Source organism: Typopeltis vanoorti, chromosome 8 (genome assembly GCF_054136105.1).
Source record: "Typopeltis vanoorti isolate ZY-2024b chromosome 8, IOZ_Tvanoo_1.0, whole genome shotgun sequence".
NCBI lineage: Eukaryota > Metazoa > Arthropoda > Arachnida > Uropygi > Thelyphonidae > Typopeltis > Typopeltis vanoorti.
Window position 1 is genome coordinate 49,829,308 of NC_143556.1, and position 19,838 is coordinate 49,849,145.

The 19,838-nt window shown below is 36.5% G+C and overlaps 1 protein-coding gene across 1 annotated transcript in view; it reads right to left on the bottom strand.

The window, feature by feature from the left end:
• Vps52 (vacuolar protein sorting 52) overlaps positions 1-19,838 on the bottom strand; it is a 273,390-nt gene that overhangs the window by 111,991 nt on the left and 141,561 nt on the right. The window contains exon 9 of the mRNA XM_090396657.1: positions 16,538-16,771. Coding sequence (XP_090252783.1) covers positions 16,538-16,771 — 234 coding nt within the window. The remainder of the gene's footprint in view (positions 1-16,537; positions 16,772-19,838) is intronic.

A 19,838-nucleotide genomic window follows, 5' to 3' on the forward strand; every position in this document is an offset into this window, starting at 1 on the left:
AGCTGGTATGGTAGGAAGTCAATTGAATAAATTCATATGGAATAAGAGAGAAATTAGTTGGAACACTAAATTAGCTGTATACAAGACAGTGTTCAAACCAGTTTTAACGTACGGATCTGAGAGCTGGGTCAGTAGTAAAACACTTGACCAAAGACTAGAGACTGCAGATATGAGAGTCCTGATAAAGATTAGAGGCGTGAACAGATGGCATCAATGGCAATATCATATTAAAAATGATTATATTAGGAAAGAACTTGACATTGTCAGCATCCAGGAATGCATTAGCAGAGCTAATCTCAGGTGGTATGGTCACTTAAACAGAATGGGCGAGGAAAGATTAGCAAAATAAGTGTTCTCTGCCAAGTTGGCAGGAAAACGACCCACAGGAAGACCAAGATATAGGTGGATTGATACGGTACAAAGTACCTTAGACGATAGAAATATAAGATCTAGTAATGTTGGAGTCTTGACAAGTAACAGACTGATTTGGAGGAAAATTGTAGAGACGAAGTTAGTAATGATGTAAATTTTTCATGTAGTACTATCATATTCTGTACACCCCTTGAGGGTACATGGCAGGAATTTGATGATGATGATGATGAAAACTTTTTATTACTCAATTATCCAAAAAATTTCTTCTGTATTATTATTATTATTTTATATAGTTTTATTTTTTTTAGTGTTAAAGTAGTTTTAACTCCTGTTTTTAATTAGAAAGTGTTGCATGGTAATTTTACTTGTCACGCTGAAGACAGGGATGTATAATAATAATCTTCTTCTCCCTTCTACGTATTAGGCCTAATGGTCTGTTACAGAGCTATCTTTAGCCCTTCTAAGTCGTGCCTCCTGGGAATCTCCTATGGCTGTAGCTGCATGTGTACATGGGGCCAGTTTGCTTTCTTGCAGGAGGAAAAACTCCAAATAAACTGGGGAGAAAAATCCTGCTGCCCAAGACCAGATAACTTGGCTATGTCTGAAAAAAATCCTTAAGCTCCTAACGTTGCCGATGGGAATCGAACCCAGGACACTCCTTTCCCAGACATATGGTTGTGAAGCACATAGCCACTAGGCTAACTGCACGAACAATAATAATAATAATTATTATTATTAAAGATTGCGAGTTGGTTGCCAAGTTATAATATGCATGAACTGAGGAGGGCTGTGACTGCAAATGATTCAATGATCAGATTGTGTAGGAGAAATAGTGTGCAGTATGTTGATTTGCAGGATGATTTTGATACCAGGAAGGATTTGAACTTAAGATTGCACTTGAATGAATTTGGTGTCAGTAGCCTGGAGAAATTGTTGTTCAGTGAAATAAAAAAATAGGAAAAGAAGATATGTTGAGGCAGTTGCATGAGAGCTTGAATATGTGATGAGAAAGAGAAAAGATAATATTAAAGAGATGACATCAAGAATTTTGTCCAACAGGAAAAGTGTGATTTAGCAGTGGGGAAGGAAATTCTGTTGAGGAATCAACTTATTCTAATAAGTAGCCTGAGTTGATTCTGTTGAAGAATCAACTCAAGCTACTTATAAGAATAGATCAGGTTTTAAGAGTTCCTTAAATATCCATCAGACTAGTGGTTGGTTGTCATGTGTAATCACTAATTCCAGAATAATAAGCAATAAAGGAAAGGAATTCTTAGCATTTGTAACAAATAAATTAAAAATTATTGGCATTACTGAGACCACTAGAAAGGATGTGATGAATACAGCATATTCAAGAACTGATACGGAGAACTGAATCTGGCTAGATCAGCGATCAGAAATTATAGTATGAGTAATATAAGCAATGTGTTTGGGGTTGTTTGGTGTAATGTAGAGTTTATGGGTCAAAAACACACATGCTGCTATACACCACAGTCATCTGAAATGGACTGTGAACTGCACAGGTAGATTAATCATATGGATACCACAATGGATATCATTATGGGCGATTTTAACTGTGGAGATACAAACTATACAGAGGAGAAAGCATGCATGGAAAAGAGAATTTATAGAATTATTGAATGAAAGTTTCCTTAAGCAGAATGTGATGGATTGCATCAGATTCTTAGATGATATTACTAGATCTAATACTCTTTCATGCTGCTTAAGGAAGTTATCATTCAGTAACTATAAATTCTCTTTTCTTACCATTTGGAGGTAACTATTATGCCTCTCTTTTAACTATTATGTATCTCTCTTTATAAAGAAATATGAATAGAACTATTAGGAAGATTATTATAATAAAACACCTTTTGCATGAGAGACTGCATGGAAGAGAAGTCAGAAGTATGGAAAGCAGTCAAGGGATGTTTCAAGGAAGCTATAAATGACTGCATAACCAGAATTAGGAGAACTAATTTCAGGTGAGTTAAATGGAAAAAACAAAATTTAAAGCAAAAGCTGCATAAAAAGAAAATACTATGGAACTAATCTTTGAATGTGATGACCAATCTCAGGAGTAGTAAAAAAAATAGGAACAGTCACCATAGTGGCTGTATCTCCTAGCTTTCTGTCTCTATATGACAAGTAAAATGAATGATGATCACAGAAGTTTTTCACTACCAGATGCAGCGAAACATTCAAAAGAAATAGCTGAATTATTAAGAAATACTTTAATAAGGCATACATTTCAGAGACAGCCACTATTCTTTGGAAGCTCAGGTGGACAAAAAGACAAAGGTGGATAAGGGAAAAGCATTAAAGATATAGAAGAGCTTGATACAAACACAGTAGTGAGAATGGATAGGATATCAGCACATACTGTGAAATGTGCAAGAGAATTAAGGAATGGCAATAACTTGAATATTTTAATCTCAGCACATGCACAAATGCTAATGCATGGAAAGAAGGCAACATAATTCCATTATAAAAGAGTGGAACTAGGGACTGAGGAAGCCAATTTAGGCCAATGTATCTCTAGATTAGTCATTAAGGGACAGAAGAGGCTGGTTAGGACATGCACCCATAAGTGGTAAAGAGCCATTTGATCTTTTATAGAGGACAGTATGGGTTCATGAAAGGTAGGCCTTGATTAAATAATTTGCTAATGTTTTACAAAAGAGTGATGGTAAAGTAGGATAAGAAGAATGGATATGCAATACTCCTGGATATTGCTGAAGCATTTGGGAGGATTCTACATGGGACATTCTTCTTCTGCAGCTTCTTCTCCCACTTAAGTGGGGTCGCTGTTTGTAATGAGTCTCCTCCACACCTTCCTGTCTTGGGCTGTCACCACATCCAAGTTCTTCATCTTCAAGTCCTCTTCTACCAGCTCCCTCCATCTCTTCTTTGGCCGCCCACGCTTCCGCCTTCCTTGCACATCCATCTGCATGACCCTTCTTCCCACATATTCGTCCTCCCTCCTCATCACATGACCAAACCATCTCAACCTTGCCTCCTGTATTTTCGCTCCTAAGTTCGTAACTTTCACTGTTCCCCTGACACAGTCATTTCTCAGATGATCCTTTCTGGTCACACCACACATCCACCTAAGCATTCTCATCTCTGCTACTTCCATCCTGCTGATGTTATTTTTCCTCAGGGCCACAGTTTCTATAGCATATGTCATAGCTGGTCTCACTTCTGTCCTATAAATTTTGCCTTTCAGATTGATCGGCACCCTCTTATCGCATAACACTCCAGCCATCACCCTCCAGTTCCTCCAACCCGCTTGTATCCTGCATCCCACTTCCTTCTCAGCTCCTCCATCTTCTTCCACTGTTGAACCTAAGTATCTAAAGTCTCTCACCTTCCTGATGACATTTTCTTCCAGCTCCAGATCTGTCTCCTGGCCACCGTCGCCCACTGCGCAACACATATACTCTGTCTTACTTCTGCTCAGTCTCATACCTCTCTTCCAGTACTTTTCTCCATCTTTCCAGTTTAGTTCCCGCTTCTTCTTCTCTTGAATCTACACACAGCAAGATGTCATCTGCATACAATTGTCCAAGGGACATCTTCTCTCACCTCCTCTGTTACCACCTCCATCACGATATTAAACAGAAACGGACTTAATGCTGAACCCTTGATGCAAGCCAACTGTTACTTGAAAACTTTCTGTCTGTCCCAAACAGGTCCGAACACTTGTCTTCACATTTCTGTACATTTTCCGCACCAACCTGACATATTTCTCCGGCACCTTCTTCCCCCTCAGACACCTCCAGACTTCTTGCCTTGGTATCTATCGTATGCTATCTCCAGTTCAATAAATACCAGATGTAGCTCTCTTTGTTTCTCTTGATATTTTTCCATCATCTGTCGTAACCCAAAGATAGCATCTGTTGTTGATCTACCAGGCATGAAGCCAAATTGTTCCTTTGCAATCCCCACCTCCTTCCTCAATCTACCATCAAGAACCCTTTCTAGGATCTTCATTGTGTGGGACATCAACTTTATTCCTCTGTAATTTTTACAGTCTTGTGCATCCCCTTTACCCTTGTAGATGGGAACAAGAGTACTCTCCCTCCATTCCTCGGGTATATTTTCCTTTATTATTATATAAATTCAAAGGGAGGAGTAGGTGAAATAAATTTGTTTGAAAAGCAAGTTGCTGATTGATAGGTATCAGAGGGTGATGTGTGGAAGTGCTGAGACTCAAGAAAAGGAGAGTGACCAAGAATACCATAGGGATCTTGTGCTTAGATCACTGCTGTTTAACCTATATGTTAATGACATCTGAGATGTCTAGTAGAGAATATCAAATTATATACTAATGATGATGATAGGAAGTTGAGTCAGGTGATAAGGAACTTATCTCACACAGAATGCTTGCAGGTTGACTTGAACAGAATAATTCTATCAGTAAACGTTAATGAGTGGCACTTCAATTCTGCTAAATGCAAGATTATGCATTTTGGATTAAGAACACTGTAGGCTAAATATTTTATTAATAGGAATTTGCAGCAAGTGGCTGATGACACTAAAGACCCAGGGGTGACAGTGGATAGCAAGTTGAAGTTTAGAAGCCACAGAGCTAAAGTTGTTAAGTCATCACATTAGATAACTGTAACATTAAAGAGGACACCAACTTATAGGAATGAGGAAGTTATTCTCCCACTTTATAAAGCTTTAATAAACAACATCTGAAATACTGTGTGCTTAGTATAGGTCCCTGGGTTCCACGGAAATGAAAATCCTCTGTAGCTCAGTCAGCTTCAATCATGCCCTTTAAGTGGAAAGATCTGGATCTGAATTCCATCTAGAACAAAAAAGAACCTTTATTATCAAGGTTTTCTGCAGTTGAAGGTAAGTTAGCCAGTCTCTAGGTGCCAAATTTCCTCCCAGAAACTTTGGCTTTCTTTTTCTCCTGCAAAACATACAAACTGGCCAGAACAACACACACCATTTATACATCTAATACACTATCCAGTCAGGATTAACCACCCTATCATAGCAATAATTAGGTTTCAAAGAAGCCAAGTTAACTGGTCGTAACAAGTCACTGAGCCTGTGATAACCAAGGATGGAAGGAATTAGTTAGGTGTTGTGGTTGATATAATTATTTGGTTGGTATCTTCTGGAATTAAAACTTAATGTGCATGCTTATTTAAATCAGGCAAATCAAAATCAAATCCATTCTCTGCGAGGGAAGGTTGCATTTGATTTGAAGAGCATTTATGGTTTTATTATTATTATTATTATTATTATGCAACTGGAGCAATTCTGACAGAAAGAAACTCAATTTTATACATATCAAGAAACTTGAATATAGAACCCAACATGGTAATGTGCTAATAAATTTTGATAATGATCTTAAACATGGCTGCTTAAGAATCAAAGCTAGATAACTGAAATGAAACCTCAATTTAAGCCCATAAGGAATGCAGACTATGGCTTCATGTACAATGTCCAATCCTCATTACAACCCATTATAAGGAATCACCTGAATGAATGATGGGCTGGTAATTTGGGACTCAAACAATCAAAAAGCATATGGTATTTACCACAATCAAAAATCATATGCAACAGATGGAATTTATAATGAAATGCTAAAATATGGCGATAAAGAAATGACTAAAAATATAAGAAATTTAAATATCTTTGAGAAAAGACAGATTACCAATGAATGGAAAATGAATATTGCAATACCAATATTTAAAAAGGGAACAAAATCTGAACCTGCAAACTATTGAGGAACAGACTTACTGTGCACCACTCTAAAAATATGTACAAGAATTATCAAAGAAGAATTAGAATCAAGACTAAATTATAATGATGAACAACAAGGATTCCTTAAGAGAAGATCATGTACTGATGCTGTATTTGTTATAAAGCAAATAACAGAAAAAGCAATAGAATTTAACAACCTGATATTTATCTGTTTCATTGACTTAGAGAAGTCTTTTGACTAAATCAGATTACAGAATATGCTGAAAGTACTAGCATTAAGAAAGATTACCACTGCAAACCACTGAAATGATCAAAGATATATATATATATATATATATATTATAATTCATTTTACTCGGTGGGAAATTAAAAAGTTTTAATGACTGATACAGAGAGATAAAGATATGACATGGTATATTTGAAAAGATACTACTAGTTTACTAGTTTCATTGAATTGATCAACATCTTCTGGTATCACAATCAAAGAAATAAATAAAAAATTACAGAGACTTAAAATTGCATTAACAGAACAAGTACAAAAGACAGTAGCATGTTTGAAAACAAAATGCGAGCTTGAGTTCCAAATAAACGTAGACTACACGCTGTCACGAGTGCTCCAATACTGAACAGAGGCAACATGTGTGTCAGAGAGATTGAAACTTAGGCTGTTGTTGATATGTGAAGAATCTAGAGAAATTTCTCTAGATTTGACAATCTTTCTCTCGAACTCATCATAGCACACATGGATGTTAGAAGTTTGAGTCCAGTTCACACTGTGTTGGTGGCCTTCGTCTGAGTTAATTGAAAAGAGAACGCGACTAGAGAGAGCACTGGCTCTAGTCCTGTTGAAGGAGATATCTCTACGGTGTTCTTCCAAATGTAGAAGGATGGATTTAGCAGTCTGGCCATAGTATGGCTTTTCACAATCACATAAAATCTTGTACACTCCTGGAAAATAAATTGGAAGATGTTATTCTTTAGGTTTACTAAGTATTGAACGAAGTTTTGGGAGCATAGTAAAGCAAGTTCTGAAGTTAAACTTCTTGAGAATTTTTGCCAGTTTTGTGAAAGAGAGCTGATGTAAGGCAAAGAGATGAAGGCTCTGGGAGAAGAGGGGTCATCAGAAGTAGTTGAGTGACTGGGGGAAAGAAATTTATCAATTTTATTAGGAGAGAAACCATTATTAATAAAAGTTTTTTTAAGAAAAAGGAGTTCATTTTCAATTTCTGCTTCTTCTGTAAGTAAAGACTTGGCTCGGTGAGCTAAGGTGAAAATAATACCAAACTTTTGTGGGGGGTAGTGATGGGAGGAAGCATGAAGATATCTATCAGTAGGAGTAGGTTTTCTAAAAATTGAGATTTTAATATTCTCAGCACATCTGGTAAGTTTCAGGTCTAGAAAGGGGAGGCGGTCATCGGATTCCAGTTCGAAGGTAAAAGAGATTTTTTCATGACACTTGTTTAGGTGATCTAAAAATAAATTGAGGTTGTTGACACCATCTTCCCAGATGAGGAAAATATCATCAATATAACGATACCAAAATTTTGGTTTAAGGGGGAAGGAGTTAATAGCTTTTTCTTCAAAATCGTTGAGAAATATATCTGCGAGAATCGAAGAGAGTCGGCTGCCCATGGCCAAACCTGATTTTCTCTCTTTATAAATGTGCCTGCTCAAGAAGTCCTCGATCTTCTCAAGAACAAATTAAAACTTTTTCATAATATATATATATATACACACACACACACAAAAAATGAATGAATCTATAAGGAAACGAAAGGAATCAGGCAAGGCAATTCTTTAAGTCCAGGTTTATTTAACATAATCATGGACAAAATAATAACAGAATTTAAGAAGAAATTAATTGGAATAAAAATTAAAAATAGAAAATTTCAATTTGGTTGAATACACCCTCTGTCCAAAAAGAAACCGAGCTTTTCGAAAATAGAAGAAACTAGTGGTGCCACCTGTTATATCTTTTTGTTATCAAAAGCAGCAACCTTCATTAGTGTTGCGTCAACTGTTTATGACATTTGTTTCATTAGAAGCCGAGTTATGGTGCTAAGAGTGACAGTGTGTTTTGACGAACGGTTCGAAAATGAGTTTCAAATTCTTCAAAAAGGTGATGAATGCTTATTCCGTACTCATGTTTACGAGTGATTTAAGCGATTTCAAAGTGGTCGTCAGATGCCTGAGGACTCCGGGCAGTCCAAAAACTGGACTGAGCGAAGTTAACATCCAAAAAGTGTGTGATTTCATCAAAGAAAAGCCGAAATCGTTCATGAGATTGATTGAAGATGAATTGGGGATTCCAAAATCAACTGTGCACAACACTTTGACTAGAGTTTGGGTCTTCATAAATTGAATTCGTGATTTGTTCCCCACAAGTTGACCGACGACCAAAAAATGTATCGAATTGAACACTGCAAGGACCTCATTAAAACTGCTCATAAGGATTCAAACTTCCTTGAAACGATCGTTACTGGTGACGAAATGTGGTGTTTTGAGTATGAGCCCAAAACAAAGCGCCAGAATGCTGAGTGGAGACCACCAGAAGAGGGGCATCCGAAAAAAAGTCGCTTGGAGAAGTTAAAAAAATATCCACAAAGAATTCGTTCTGTTTGGCCAAACAATCAACGGTGAGTTTTATCTCGAAGTTTTGAAGCGACTGATAGCGGGAATTCATCATGTACGGCATGAATATCATGATGCAGGTAGCATCACTTTTGCATGATAATGCACCATCTTATCATTCGAACATTGTGAGACAGTTTTTGAGCAAAATCTAAGTTTGTGTATTGGATCACTCAGCATATTCACCTGATTTAGCACCCCGTGATTTCTCTCTCTTGCCCCGACTTCATTTGCTGATGAAAGGAAAGCGATACACACCTTTAAAAACGTTCAAGCAGCAGTAACCATGACCCTTAACAGTATCCTAAAAACCGATATAGAAACTCATTTAACGAATTAATTGACCGTGCCAAACGCTGTATCAAAGCTGAGAGAGAGTATATGGATTGAAATAAATGATTTGAATAATTATAATTGGCCTGAGTTTTATTTTCTATCAATAGTTCGGTTTCTTTTTGGACAGAGGGTGTATGCAGATAATGTAGCATTAATTGCAGAAAATGAAGATCTCCAAAAGCAGTTATTGAAACTCAACAGATATGAAGCAGTTTTAAAATGCAAATATCAACAGAGAAATCGAAAACAATGATAAGTGCAAAAGAACCTATCATAAATTAGAACTAAATGGAAAAATACTGGAACAAGTAATGAAATTTAAATACCTAGGAATAAATGAAGGTGAAAATATAACAGAGGATGAATTAAAAGAACAATCCCTGAAAGCTAATGAAATATCAGGATGTTTAAATTCAACTATATGGAAAAATAAAGATCTCTCATAAGAAACAAAAGTAATAATATATAAATCAGTAGTCCAACCAATATTGATGTAATGCATGAGAAACAAGAATAGAAACATCAAAAATACAACTGATAAATACATGTGAAATGAAAATATTAAGAAAAATAGTAAACAAAACAAACTTTGATAGAGTAAAAAATGAAAAGATTAATGAAAAATGTCAATTATAACCCATAAATGTATGGATAGAAAAGAGAAGATTAGAATGGAATCAACATGTTAATAGGAATGGAATCCAAAAAAGAACAGTTAAACTAGCAAGAGACTGGAAACTAAATACAAAAAGATCAGTTGGCAGACCAAGAAAACGATGGATCACTGTCTGCATTGAGATATTGGAGATGTAACAAGATGAAGCTTAACACAAGAAGAAAAAGAAAAATGATGGTATAATGTGTGAAATGCTGGTTGGGGTCACCCACTTAAGGACATGCTGTTTTTGCCAGGAAAACAAAGCTAACAGCCAAAAAATCTAATAGAACAAAAACAAACATCAAAAGAACTGAAAATAGGCAACACAACAATGTTCAAAATATCAATGAAAAGAAGTAGAACTAGTAAAAAATTAGAGTAATACAATGTTGACATAGCTGATGTTATGAGATAAAGAAGACATGAACAGGTCAGATACTGATACACTAAATAACTAAGATATCATATACTCAGGCAAAAGCAATCAGGATAAATAAGATGTAGTTATAGTTGTGGCATCAAACAAGAAGATAAACTTCTTGAATGGTAGCTAATTTCAAGTCGAGTGACAAAGACAAATTTCAAAATGGGAAAATGGGCAGTCAGAATTATTTGCAACAATGGTTCCACAGAATCAACTAAAGAATAAGAAACAAATTTTCTGAGTCATTAAAGAAAGCAACTGCCATAAAGGTGAGGGGGAAGCAATTTCTTGTTAGAGGTCTAAACACCAGAACAGGGAATGAATAATAAATACAGAAATGTACCATGAAAATTTGGAGAAAAGGGCAAGGCATGGCTAATAAGAATTACCTGCTAGAGTTCTGGACACAAACTAGTCATGGGAATATGGAATTTGTAAATACCACATTCCAGTGACTAATAACTAAAAACATAAAGATGCACATAAATTCATATAGAGAAAATACATGCAAAATAAGAATATTCTTCTTGATTGTGCATTCACTGATAGTGATATTATCACCCTAGTTCAGGATAAAATATATATGTACAGGAGATTTAAAATAAGAAAGTAATCACCATTAATTTTCAAGCAAAAAAAAAATTGCATACTGAAAAGAAAAAAAAAATCCATAAAAGTTTTAAAAGAATCAAAGTTGAGCAGTTTCCGGAGATGAACTGTAGGCTCATATGAATATCATACTGTGAATACCATATTATATTGGTGAGGGCCTGAATGAAATATAAAGATATAATAATTATATAAACATCATAATTGTGACATTCATATTATGTGAATATCATACTGTGAATATCATAATATGAATATCATACTATGACTGGACCCTCATACGGGTCAAGTCACAGTATGAAATTCCAAATAATTGAAACAAAACTCTCAGATTACCTATATCTATAAAAAGAGAAATGAATGTGACTATTAGAGGAATTTCCTTAGTGTTTCAAGTAAGATTTATGTAAGAAAAGGCCAAAAGAAAAAACAAGCTAAGTTCAGACCAAATAGGGGTCAGCAGAATCAGATTTTTTATTTAAGGCAAAAAGTCAAGGAAGCATGGGAATATATTATATCTGGATAATACATAAAAAGATGTCAAGGGGAAAAATATAATTATATTATGTAAATAGGACATTATAGAGCAATATATACTTTATATTTAAGTTATAAAGTCATCTTCCTATATCCTTTGATTCAATTAGAAATAAAGGATGTACAGGAAGGTGGTTTAATGGACAACTCCTCACCCTCTTCCTCACAGTTTCCTTTCGTAACTTCCAGTGATGACAAGGATTGGCCCTTTGTCATCACTCCTTCCCGCTGTTCAACCAAGCAAAAGAACTCCCCAGTGTCAACCCTGTAACCACCTCTCAACAGTTTAAAAGTCTCAATCATATCACCTCTCCTTCTTCTATCCACCAAACTCTGCAGTCCACATTTCTTCAGCCGATCCTCATAACCAACATTGTACCATCCTGAAACCATCTTTGTACCCCTTTCCACAGTTAATTTATCCCCTTCAAATCCTGGGAGACCAAATCTGAGAACAATAGTCTAGGTGTGGTCTGATCAGGGTCTTATACAACGGAATGATAACTCTTTTATCTCTGCAGGTCAGCGTCCTTCTCATTATTGCAGCAATCCTCTGTGTTACCTTCGCCACCTTTGCAATATGTCTCCTGATTTCAGGTTTCTATCAATCATCAACCCCAGATCTCTTGTCTCCCCTACTTCCTCCAGTATAGCTCCTCCAATAGAGTATGCAGCATCCCAATGATGTATCCCAAACATCAAGACCTTACATTTTGCTGCATTAAACCGATACCCCCATTCATTTGCCCATCTGTCTAGCTTATTCAAATCCTCTTGCAGGGCTACCACATCTGCACTATTACTAATAACCCTTCCCAGCTTCACATCATCTGCAAACAACTGAATATCCCCCTGCAATCACTGACAATGTCATTGATATAAAGGTTAAACAATATAGGTCCCAGTACTGAGCCCTGTGGGACCCCACTTATAACCCTCTGCCTCCTTGAAACTGCCCCACCATACACAACTCTCTGATACCTATCGGACAGCCAATCCTGAATCCAGTTGACCAACCTGGCATCCAAACCCATGTGCTGCAACTTAAATATCAGCTTATCATGTGGCACCCTGTCAAATGCCTTTGCTAAATCCAAGAAAATGGCACTATATGCCTTTTCCTCATCTACTGCTCTTGTAACTTTATTATAAAAGGTTAGCATATTACAAAAATAAGGGCACCCCTTCACAAATCCATGTTGACTCTCACAGATAATATTACCCTCATCTGCCCAATGCTGTATACGGTCCCTAATTAATTTCTCCAAGATCTTAACAACTACTGATGACACACAAACTGGCCTATAATTAGACACTTCCAGTCTGCTACTGCCCTTATGCAATGGAACTATCTTACCTTCCTTCCATTCCCTGGGCACCTTTCCCATAGCTAGACTTTCATTGAAAAGCCAGGTCAAAGGAACTGTCCGTTCTTTAGCACATTCTCTCAAAACTCATGGTGAAATACCATCCACTCCCAGCTTTACTGACATCCAGAGTACTCAGTATTTGGAACACTCTCTCCTCCTGCACCTCTAAACTGCCCTATCCCTCTAGTATTAAAATTTACTCCTCCAAGATGAAATATACCAATAAAGCGTTCATTGAACAATTCCACTATGTCCTCTGCATCAGTCACTCTATTCCCATTTTTATCGCACAGTGTCATTCCTCCACAATCATTTCTCCTCCTACTGGCCACATAGCTAAACAATTCCCAAGGATTTTCTTTGGATCTTAGGGCCAATCTCTTCATATTCCAGTTTTGCCTTCTTTACCATACTAGTCACTCTCCTGGCCTGTGTCTTGTATTCTTCATGAATCTGCTCTTCACCTGTCTCCTTATATCTCTTCCATAGCCTCTTTTTCACATGCAGTTCCTGTTTAATATTGTTTGTCATCCACTTTATGCCAAATTGTGTCCTCTTCTTCACTTGTGGAATACAGCTTATTATTGCTGCTAACAAATATTCCTTCACAATTTCCAAAGCACTAATGATATCCCAGCTTTCCAATTCCTCCCTCCATGAAACTTCCCCAAGTTGATGTCTAAGACTATTATAATCACCTGCCTTATAATTCCACATATGTTCCCATCTCTTTGATACTCCTGCATGTCTATTCATCTTCCAAGTCAAAACCACATGGTCACTCTCTCCAACTGGTGGGAGAGATGTCATCTCAGTTATTATCAACTCTTCTGATGCTATGACCAAATCCAAAACTCTTGAACCTCTTGTTCCCTCTACTACATGTTGCCTAAGACATTTGTCCCTCAAGAATTCTAGAAATTCCATTCCCTTATTGCTACATGCATCTTCCTCTTCCCAATTTATACTACTGTAGTTAAAATCTCCCATAACAATCATTCTTCTTGCACTTGCGAAGCTCAACTAACAAAACATCTCCTGGTCCCCGCCCTCTGTGCTCCTTGGTTTGTAGCAACACCCCACTAAATATTCTGTCTTGTCCATCTCTACCTCACACCACATGCTTTCAAAATCATTAGTGTCACTGCCTTCCAAAGTATCCACTCTTAGAGAACATAAGTCGTCACTTATCATAAGCAGTACTCCACCACCACCACGCTTTCCCTTGCTATCCTGCCGAAAAATGCTGTACCCTGCTACTTCTATTCCTGTTATTATATCCTCTTCTGTCAACTACGTCTCAGTGATCCCAATAATCTTTGGCCAGGCTGATGCTATCAGTGCCACCAATTCCTCTCCTTTATTCCGGATACTCCTGGCATTAGTATAAAGCATAAAAATGTCACTGTTTCTAAACCCAGCATTATCCCCTCTAGACTCCACTGGGCTCAGCGTTACCCGATGTCGTCCCCCTTCTCCCAAGTACCCATTCCCACAAAAGGCCACCCTGTTACCATCCACCCTGGGCATTCTAGTTTCCCTTGCATTGACACACCGACTCGTTCAGAACCGCAATCTTTCCAGATGCCTACATCCTTCCTCATTCAAATGCAAGCAGTCTCTCACATACAACTCCTCTCTGTCCTCAAACACCCTCTAAGCATCCACATATTCCAATCCTCTTTTCTGACACGTTCTAGCTATTATATTATGTTATTCAATATTACTGCTCTTCTGCTCAGCTCGTCACTATCATACCTAGGCAACACGCACACTATCTTTCCTGTCTGCGTCTTCTTTTGTACAACCTCAAGCAAGAATCACATATCTCTACTGCCCAATTGACATTACCTCTCAAGTCAATTGTTCTTACCATCACAATCATCCTCATCCATCCTTTCACCCCTCTTAATTGCCATAGCCACACTTTCTATCGTTTCTCCAGACAAACACTCCTCATACATCCCATCTTGCACACCACGGATCATTGAGTCCCCATACATTACACCTCTTATCACCCTGTTCCTCAATTGCTCCAATGCAACCCTCACTCTCTCTCCTCTAACACTTTCTCTCCGTGTTCCCCTACTTACCTGCCTTCCTGACATCACTCTATCCCTGGTTCCAGTGCTCCCTTGCATTCTTCTCATTCCCTCTCTCATACTGTTTCCATTCTCTCCTCTTCTATCATTCCCACAACTCTCTCTCATTCCCTCTTTTCCACTTATCCTATTCTCTCCTCTTCTATCATTCCCAAAACTTTCTCTCACTCCTACTCTGATTTGCCTTGCATTCATCTCTTCCATTCTCCTAATCTCATCTTTCATCTCATTCACAAGACATTCCACCTCCTCTTTCAGCTCATCAATCCCTCTCTGCAAGTTAGTCACTCTTACTCGCCATTCATTTACACAATCAAAACCATCTCCGAAAACTTCACAATCATTCAAGCATTCCACACTCCCGACCCTTATTTTCTTATTCATATTTCGCTCATCATTCTCTCCTATCACACTACTCGTCTTCCACTCGTCATTCTCTCCTATCATACCACTCATCTTCCGACATTCATTTCCCATCCCAGAAGCAACTAGGTCTGTTATCGAAATATCTAATTCATTGATTTCCTCACACTGCCTGCATTTTGCACATATACGCTCTCCCCTGCCACATATCCAACTCCCAGGAAGCATACATGCTGCAAACACTGCATGCCACAAAGTCCTTTATTATGTTACGTATAATAGGGTTCTTAAATGGCAGAAGACTTGGTGACATGCAATTTGTGATTGCAGCTGCATCCACCATCATTCCTAACTGCCAAGTAACTACTAAACTAATCACTAAAAATATATATAAACACTGTATCATAGATATATATATATAAATAAACGCTAAATATAAACATATATATAAATATAACGCTATATTCAACTATACTAGGCAGCGAAAACTTATCTTTTCTTCCACTGCAAATGCTGCAAACTGTGACCTCACCTTCTCGGTAACCCAAAAATAATATAATATATAACAATGAAACTCCAAAAGCAGAACCACTAAAGAACACTTGTGTTACTGAGAAAAAAATGTAGCACAATTCACACTATACATCATTTAAAAAACACTTCTTTTTTTTACCACAGCTCAAATCACCCACCGCATGCTTCAGCGACCCTAGCGCCACCATCCATTAAACTACCACCATCATATTCTTCTTCCTTTTCATATTAGGCTCAAAGGCTTATTACAACCAAGTGACTTAGCTTCATAGAGACCTGATGCTGCTTATGACAGAGTGATTAATCCTATTAGCATTGTTTTGAAATTGGCTCAAAATTGCATATGTTCTTCAGGTCAGTTTGCCTGTTTTGCAGGATAAAAAAACTTTCCAGTAAAGTAAAGCACTGAGTTTTCAGGAGGAAACTCAGCTCTTTACTTTATGGATCAACATGTTGTACAACTTTTCAACTTTCCTCTTTAACTAAACTGAATTAAACTGTGACCAATTTGTCATTAAAAGCAGAAATAAAAAGACAAAAACTATGAAAATAAGCAGGGACATTAGTATGCAGTTTTATAATAAAGTATCATAATAAAGTTTCATCTGTTCCAGCTAGAACAGATGAAACTTGATTTAAGTCATATATTTACTGTTCCATTAGACACAAGTATTAAAAAATTTCATTCACATTGTTAATTAATTTTTTTTCAAATTCTTATGTTTGTTTAACAACCAGGTATTTAATTATGTTAGGGACTACAGTTATTAATTTATTATGAAATTTAACAGCTAAAGAAAAATTTTTAATATTAAATGATTCAATACCAAGTATGCAAAAATTGGTAATATACAACACAAATTATTTAATTTACCTGCAATTTTAAAAGCCGGCTAGTGTAACTTTTGAAGTATGAAAAGAATATTTTACTCATGGTATCCACATATTCATCTCTAATCTCTCTTGCAATATCTCTTTCATGGGCCATAAGGAATTGATAAAAAAATTTATATTTAAGCAAAGCATTCTGGGGAACTTGATAATTGGTCATTGGCTTACGAAAGGAATATATCTTTTGGAGCAAGTATTCTCTAATTTTGGTCATGGCCTGAATGAAATATAAAGACATAATAATTGCATAAGCATCATAATTGTGACATTCTGATTAAAATATGATTAACTGTGTAATTTATGTCAATTATCGTGATATTCAATTGGAGATATTCTGCATATATCTGAACTGAAATAGAATATGATATGACTAAATTAGGTGGCCAATAAATAAAGCTTTTTTGCTTTGTCATTACAAACAAACAAACAAAAAATTGTTTTCCTTTATTGATGTCAATCTTGCATATAAATAGCTACAAAAGTTAGAGCATATGAGTCAATGTGGAAAGTCAAAGGAACTCTATTAAAATTCCTTTCAGAATAGATGATTTAGTACTTGGGAAACATTGTGTATGGAAAGAAGCTATTTTAGAATAGCCCAAGGCAAAATTGTTTCATATATATATGTCAAATGCACATACACACTTCCCTTGATGCATGTGCAGAATGCTGAAATATGTTTTGCTTTTAGAAGCTTATAGAAGAGATCTTGCTGAGTAAAAAGCTTCATATTAATATGGATCTTAGGCTAAATGGCTATAGGGCATGGCTGTTTGAATTTTAACAATGGCTGTCCAGTTTTAAATAGTAAAAATATAATAATAAGCAAACTGGTGGAGTGTTATTCAAGAATTTATAATCCACATTTACAGGAGATTCTCAAAAATACTATCCACAGTATCAATAGACAATGCAGCTCATGGCATGTGTAGCTTGCATTAGTTCATCACACCTGTCCTTTTATACAGACTTTTATGCAGTGCCCAAGATGTAAACAAGCAATCCATGTCATTTTTCCATTTTTGCCTGGCTCATTTTGTAATTTCCTCTATTCTCACAAAAGAAAAAAGAAAGGTTTAGTTCCAGAAATCCCCGTCCCCTGGTAAGTGGCACATCATGACAAAATGCAACTGGAACAGATTTTGTATATTAACTCCACATATCAGAGGGTTGCAAAACTATTAACACAATAGTGTTGGGTGTGTAGGCAAGTGATTAAGAAGAAAGAAGGAACCTACTGATGACAATAAACACAACTCCTCTTTCATTCCATCTATCTGTAAATAGATAGAATGAGAGAAAAGAACAGAAAGTTAATTTGTTTAAAGGACTGCTACTAGATGCTGATAAGCAATTACATGATGTAGTTTTATGGTTTAGAGCAGGGGGGGGGGGTTCTCAACCTGGTTGTGACCATGGGCACATTCGAGATGAAGAGAGTGGCAGACACCAATATTTTTTCTATGAAAATTTATACTTGCTTATCATATCAAATAATAACAATTAACTAATTAATTAACTATGAAAGTAGGATAAATACACATGTAGGTCTAGGGGAAGTGGTGGTCTTTGGTGGAGCAGATAAGAGATGCTAATTTCTTATGTGGTTTGTAACTATTCGTGTGTTGAGACCTAAGTGCCATGAAGACATCATGTTGGAGGTTTAATGGAATATTTACAGCACTAGGAAAGGATTAAAACAAATTTTAATGCTTCCAATATTTTGTCTGTCACTGAGATATCTTCAGGGATTACAAATAACTCTTGTAACACACTCAAATACAGCACAATACTAAATAAAACATATTGGTGACTCTAAAGTCCTATCTAGGTCTTTATGGGCATCTGTAAGTGGCCTAGGATGTAAAGTGGAATCTCTGATAATTAATGTTTCTGAAATTTTGGAAAGTTTTATGCAACCATATTTATTTAAATTCACTTGATTTCTAAGTGCTGCTGCAGATTCTAAAAACAGTCTTTCTTTTTTGAATTTACTATGGTGGAGGCATGGTGGTTTTTTCCGAGGAGATGGTGCGGGTTGTATCTAAAACCTGGTCTGCAAGGCCAGATTAACCATAGTCATAATTGCAGATGTACAATTTGTGTCCTTCTAAATGGATGGATGGTCTCCATAAACTTCGTTATGGAGACCTTTGAAGTAAAAGCCTTAAACCCTGCCCCACATAAACCCACTATCTGGTTACGCCATGTGGATGATGTATTCACCATTTGGCTGCATGGCCTGGATACCCTCCACAATTTCTCAACACAATTAAACAATCAACACCCTAGAATCCAGTTTACCTTGGAAAAGTAAAACAACTGTCTCCCTTTCTTAGACATTCTGATTACATGCCAGCTTCCTCGCATGTAATTAGATGGATTCCTGGCTTTCTCTGTTTATAGAAAACCTACACATACAGGTAGATACATTCACCAGCACCCCCCCTCCCAAAAATACTAGATTATAAAAATTCTATGTAACAGGGCAAAATTAATCAGTTCAGATAACAATGCCCTAACACCATATGCTTAACACTTTCTTAGCCAACAGCTACAATCCCCCAAAAATATTAAAAACAGTTAATCACAACCTCCCTATCCCTTTTCATAGAAGAGATTACTCTAAATCATAGGTTCCCAAAGTGGGCGGTACCGCCCCCCCCCATAGAAATAGATGTCAATTTTCTATGTCAATGAGAAAATAGAGCATGTATATATGTGTGTATAATAGGTTATGTTTACAGTAGCAAATATATTCGTTATATTTCATTTCAAAAAATATATAAAATATAAAAAACCATTTTTCTAATTGATGTAATGCAATCTCTTAATTGTATTCCACATTTTCATATTTAAACCATTGTATGAAACTGTGCATAATGTTATTCGAGCATACATTTTATAATCTTTATATATGGGCTACGTTTCACCAAAATCGGTATAGCAATAACTATGTTCAAGATGAAGCACATATTGCCCCCTTCTTTTTAAAAATTTAACAGCATAAGCAGTAATGTATTGTTAGTTGCTATTTACGTCAAAAATATCAAACGGCTTGAACACGGAAAACTGTTATAATAGGGGGCGTTACAAAATGTATGTCTTGCAAAGTGGGCGGTCGCCCAAATAGTTTGTGAACCTATTGTGAATGGTGATAGATTTAGAGCATAGTTTGTGAACCTATGCTCTAAATATATCACCATTCCATATATCTGGGGTATATCCAAAAAATTAACAAAAATCCTAAAAAAATATGACCTCACAACTAGTTACAAATCACA